Below are 6074 nucleotides of genomic sequence, written 5' to 3' on the forward strand. Positions count from 1 at the left end.
CCCCAGAAGAGGGAGGGGTGGAAGTGGGCCTGTCAGAGCACAGGTTTAATGACCTGCTCAGACTGCCGTGCAAATGAGGTTACAGTGAGACCCTGGCAGTTTCAAAGCCGCCCCAAAGTGGTGATTCACTTTTTTTTAGTACATGCCACAGCACATAATTTGTCTTGAAGAGGAACCAGGCGTCCAGCTTAGCGCACTTAGCCTGTAGTGCCTAAAGGCAGGGAATTCACGTGATGTGCTTCACCCCCATTGCTGTCATATGCGCAAGAGAGGAGCAGTGTGACCACATGGAGCCATGCCACCAGGGGAACCGGGGCAGAATCCCACCTGGGTGGGCACAACAGCACGTCTCTAGTGACCACAAAACTGCTACTGTAATAGCAAACACGGTCTGTTCCCCATAGGAATGGCCTCCGAATGGTGCCGCTGTAAAGAGCGAAAGCAAAATTGTTCTGATTTGTCCAAATTCACCCCTCAGCCCCCTCCTTCGCCATGGAGTACCAACCCTCCTGCAAGTAAACATGGTCTGTGTGCGTGGTAGGAGGACAGAGACATCTGACTCACTGTAAACGTGCACAGCATTAGCACTCGCTAACTTCTGAGTGTTTCACCCGGCGCCTCCAAATACATCCTGCTGGAAACGGCAGCCTCTTCTAGGCTTTGGGGAGAGGCAAACATTTCTGTCCAGTTTCCCAGGTTTTCAAGCATATGCAGACATAGTTTGGCACCGCAGGAATGTGAAAAAGACTGTCCTTTTTTTACAGAGTAACGCTCCATGAAAAGGAAAATCTGATGAGTGCAGAGAATCTGGGCATAGTTTTTGGACCAACTCTTATGAGAGCGCCAGAACTGGATGCGATGGCTGCATTGAATGACATCCGTTATCAGAGACTTGTGGTGGAGATGCTTATAAAAAATGAAGACATTTTATTTTGAATATTTTGGGGGTTTTGTAATAAAAAAGGAAGCAACAGTGTTCTATGGATGAAGGAATATTTTAAAGTAATTTAATGGCTCTTGTTGCTGAATTCCGTATTTGCTAGAGCTTTCGATGTATTCAGGATAAAAATGAAGGAACTCTTTGTCGTTTCTGTAGTGCCATTCAGCTGATGTTGAAAAAGGTTAACACATACTTTCCAGTACTAGTAATCCTGGGTGTTTATCATGTTAAAATAAAAAACAAAAAGCCTAAAGCTATTGCATGATTTGCTCCCTGTTCTCCCTGTTCTGGTGAGACTCATTCCATGGAGAAGACAACTGAACTGGTGCAGCATCTTTGTTCTGGATAGTTTGTGATTGTAATTCAGCATGTTTCTCCGTGTAAACCTGTTGTGAATTTGCTTTTATGTTCTATGTAATTGGTTTCTGATACTAAAAAGAAGGACGACTTATGTGAAATGGAGCCTCTGGCAGTTTATTGACATTTCATATCATTCTCTGCCACTTTTGGGGCTGATTTCTTCTTGGGTTTCTTTCAGTTTTTTCATCATATAGTAATTTGTTTTTAACAGAAACAAAATGTGTACTTCAAATGTTACTTTAAGTAATTCTCCATGACGTTTATGGTGGTTGCAGTGAAATCTGCAATGCTGAGCAGTGTTCCTTTATTATTATTGCTATTTCAATTGTAATTTTGTATTTTTATCTGGCATGCATATATTAATTTATTAAATTTTGCTCTTAGAACTCTAACATTAAGCTATTTATTTTTATTTAACAAACATGTTTCAAAAATACTGCTTTTTTCATTTTTTACATTGGCACTTTAACCCTGAACAACCTCTGACTTAAAAGAAGTGGGTTTGAGTTTTACTGGTTTTGACGAGACCATTCTGATGTAAGTACTTTGGAGCCTGACGCTTTGCTGAGGTTCCCACAAATTCCTCTGTAGTTTGAAAATTTCTGTCTTCATTGTCCAAGATGCCTCTCAAGAATGCTTCAGAACTCTTAAACGAACCAAAAAAGTATTGTCAAGCCATCTACTACTTCGTATTTTATATATATATTGTTATAATTACCTATATACGAACTGGAATTGCAGTTTGCCATTACACAGCTGTAGCTGCCTGGAGTAGATGGATACACCACTGAATTTCTAATGCGAATGCATCACAGAACACTTGCTTTGCGCTTAAAGTGGTTGGTGCTGGTGCAAGCGCTTTGGCCTGCCCTGCAAACGTTTCTTAGCTGCCTACTGGGGTTCAACCATGACACCATGTGAAAGGAAAATGACCAAAACTTATAAACAATTTCTCTGTTCGCTCTGATAAAGCAATGCATAAAAAATCGCTTGTCATCAGCCTTGCTGCAGCCCCTCTGATGGAGACGCTCCGTCCGTGGACGGTCTGTCCCCAGGAGCACTTCTTAGCACGGCAGAAACATCCGCCCCAGTGGAGTAGCTAACCCTGGGCGGGTGCACGTGGAGTTTCACACTGGGATGGTTTGCAGACCTTACAAGTGTTAATTTCTCCGTTTCTACAACTTCTGACTAAAAAAAATGGTATTGCCAGTGAGTTTGGTTTGGCGTTATTAGAATTCTCTGTGCTGTAATCCTCCTAACTCTAAACACTCCCTCTCCTGTTAGGCTTTCTGGCAGCACTGCTGCAGCCGGGAGTGGCAGACGAGGCAGCGGCATTGCTTGTGACCGAACGGTGTCTCTGTGTGACTCACCTGGATCTCATTCTTCATTGCCTTGTGCATGGGAAAATACTAACATCAGAGAAGATCAATGGCAAATGGCACATTGATTCAATCCAAAACTTTTGAGGAATGCTTTGGAGCCTGATTATTTTGAAGAACAGTGGAAATGTGTAACTATCAAGGAAAGCAGAACCCCACGGCACAAGACAGAGTGGAGGAACTGGGGTAAACAGGGATAGAAAAGAGGTGTGAGAATGAAACGTCAGGTCCCGGAAAAGTGGCATAGCTGCCCTCGGGGAGGCAAGGACTGGCAAAAGGCCCAGCTTGAAGGGCTGGCAATAAAAGAAGGGAAAAAGAAGAAAGGCAGGAGTGAGCGTGGGACCCGCAGGGAAGAAAGACATAATGAGATGCTAGGATTAGGGAGATGCTTTGCTTGGGCACCTTCCTAGCGCCAGCTCCAAAGGAGAGCAGCCAGGTGAGGCTGCTTGGGAAGCTTGGAGGTTTTGCTGTTTTCCTCCTCTCAGGCAGCCAACACCATCCAGAGGAGAAGGAATAATCCCCTAGCAATTGCAACCAGCTATGCTCCCTTCTGTCAGCAGTAAGGTGCCTCCCTGTATCCCACCCCTTCCCTTACGTGCCCAGCCAGGGGAGGAGAGGGGAGAAAGCAGCTCTCTCCTACAGCTCCCCTGGAAGTGGGGGATGAAGGTTCCCAGGAAGGAAGGGGTGAAGCTGGGGGTGCACACTGGTAAGCACGTGGGGAGCACCGCTCTGGGCTGGGAGGCTGCTGGGGGCTGATGGAGAGGCAGAGCAGGGGGAGGTTTTGAGAGAATCTGAAGTATCATCCTTTTCTTCTGCTTGCTTTTTTTTCAATCTTCTGTAGCACTAGAAGTGACTTGCTGCTATAATTAATGTATTAATTAGTACACATTATCACTTTATTTATCCCAATGAACTGACACAGCTGGAAAACTGTTGTCTTCGACCACAGTCTTGCCTGCCCCCCCAGCCCAAGAGCAATGGCCCATATGCTCCCCAGTCACATTTGCCTTGCTCTCTCCAGCAGCCGCATATGTTCACCGCTACCTTGTTCCAAGCCACCTCCTAAACACACTGCATTTCCCCCGCTGCCTTGACAGCATGTGATGCATTTCCTCACTCCTGTGTTGCCTAATGGCCCTGTGTATCCCAGTCCTCAGACCATCCATCACTCCTGCCTTCCCTTCCAGGGTACCTTGCAGGGATTCTGTGGCTTCTGGCTGGCACTGTCTCTGCAGTCAGCTCCCTGGCGTGGCACTCTCCCACGGTTCTACTCCTAGCATCATCAGGTCTGTCATCGAGAGATAGGGTTTTTTTCTAAATAACGCTGGCAAGGTTTTGCACGCACACATTTGACCCACTTGTTGCACTGCTGTGTTTGTATTACTTGTTACGTGCTTGTCCCTGACACCTAATGCCACCACAGCCAGCCGTGGCAAAAGCATCCTTTTCTCAAAGCACCCGGCAGTAGCTGATGCGGGGCATGGCCAGAGAAGGGTGTGGCTCTGCCTCAGCAGCTCCGGCTGCGGTGGTGGCACCCTGTGTCCTTCGGCAGCCCCGGTGAGCCAGAGGAGCACTCGCCTTACCTGAGCAAAAGGCATCCGCTGTTCCTCATCGCTACACAGGCAAACCTGAACCCACTTCTAACGTGTATAGCAGGAAGCATGTAGTAAACAGGAGTAATTAGGATAATTACATTTTCTCCTTGTGTGAAATGTCCAGTTCCTCTGTCTCAGTGGAGTGCAGATGGGTGCTGCTGACAGTAATGGCTGCTCCCCTCGCTTTACAGATGCTTTCAACTGCCTTTAGAAGCAATGATGACAGGCGCAAAGCTAGATCAGAGTCAAAGAAAAAACACTGAATATAGCAAGCCTAGATTTGCTCTGGGGATAGTCAACCTCTCCAATGCATGCAGGGCAAACAAGGTTTGTTAGCTACTACCAAGCGCTGGTCCCCTGCTGGAGATGTCTTTTTTCCAGGAGAGTTGAACAAGTGACATGGTCATGGAAGTTCCTGCAGGAAAGGAGAAAACCTAAATGCAGACCTACTGCTGAGAGAGGAGCAGTCAGTTTGCTGACCAACTGGAAAAAAAAAAAACCCTCAAACAAAAAAACACCCCCAAAAACTGCCCCAAAAACCCAGCTCAAGAAGCATAGCTTTTCCTTAATGCCTGTACACCCCCTCCCCTGAGAGCTCCCTAATGAGGAGTTGCTGCAGCTAGTAGGCACAGGAGCTTAGAGGTCAGGCAGACGAGTCCCTTCCGTAATAAGCACATTTTACTTCCCCTAAGTCTCAAATTCTGATGAGATATGAAGGAAACTGCATGCCAAGTGACGATAAAACTTCAGAATATGTTAAACACCAAACAGTCTCAATATTCAAATAATTAAGCCTGACAGTGTCTGATAACCACCCTGCTCACCCGACGTGGGACAAAACTGCCCCCTGCAGAGCACCTGTGTCTCAGGTTCAAATACACAGGTCGTGTGTTGCGTTAGGGACAGGAATGTGGGATGGAGGGCTCCAACGGTCAGTGCAATACTTGCTTGACTTTGAATCCCTGGAATCTGTATCCAGTGACTATTTTTTTAATCTCTTTAATTTAATTGTGATTTTCCATTAAGTGTGTAGGCAAAGCCTCCATTTTAATCTTGTTTTTGTTACTATGCTAATGAAATTCTGATCTTTCCTGAGTGGTAACCATTAAAGCAGGTAGTGCAGGAATAAATGTTGTCTTTGCAGTAAATTTGATACTTCTTTTTGCTAACCAGGAAGATACTTTGCATCTGCATACAAGCAATTACATGATTTAAGTTACGTTTATTCAAATTTTTAATTAAATGCAAAAAACTAGTATTTTTAGTATTTGTGGTAGTTAAATGACGATACAACACATAACATAAGTCTATAAAAAGTAAAGGTTATCGCTAAGTTGATTTGTTCTCTAAACAAATTGATTTCCACGATGAATGCATATTATCTCTAGTTCAGGAGTTGCCCTCGTTGTCTCCAGTGCCGCGGGGTACGTGTCTACAGCGCAACATGGGGCTGGGCAGACACTGGAGCCACCTCACTGACATCTTATCAAAGGGCAGTTGGCCACAGTCAAAAAGATGGGAAAGAAGGGATTAAACAGAGAAAAGCTTCTTCCTTGGACTTCTAAGGATGAAATGAGGTGCACTGGCAAGAAGTACGAGTTGGTAGCAGTCAAGGAACTTGCACAGAGTGTGAGGGAAAGCAAGTCTTCAACATGGATAAAGGAAGGCAAAATTATTAAAAATTATGGAGGTAGTGAATAACTGTTAAAAATGTATGTCTAGTAAAAGTTAAATGTCAGAACTATTGGGGAGAAAAGATATTTAGGACAGTGCTTGGGAGCATAATTAGGAGCTTTAGGA

At 45.0% G+C, this 6074-nt stretch overlaps 1 protein-coding gene across 1 annotated transcript in view; it reads left to right on the plus strand.

Annotated features, from left to right (window-relative positions):
- CHN1 (chimerin 1) overlaps positions 1-1692 on the plus strand; it is a 105207-nt gene extending 103515 nt beyond the window's left edge. The window contains exon 13 of the mRNA XM_076342581.1: positions 765-1692. Within this exon, the coding sequence (XP_076198696.1) occupies positions 765-936 (172 nt within the window). The 3' untranslated portion in view covers positions 937-1692. The remainder of the gene's footprint in view (positions 1-764) is intronic.
- The last annotated feature ends 4382 nt before the right edge of the window (positions 1693-6074 follow it).

The sequence above is a fragment of the Aptenodytes patagonicus genome, chromosome 6 (genome assembly GCF_965638725.1).
Source record: "Aptenodytes patagonicus chromosome 6, bAptPat1.pri.cur, whole genome shotgun sequence".
Lineage (NCBI taxonomy): Eukaryota > Metazoa > Chordata > Aves > Sphenisciformes > Spheniscidae > Aptenodytes > Aptenodytes patagonicus.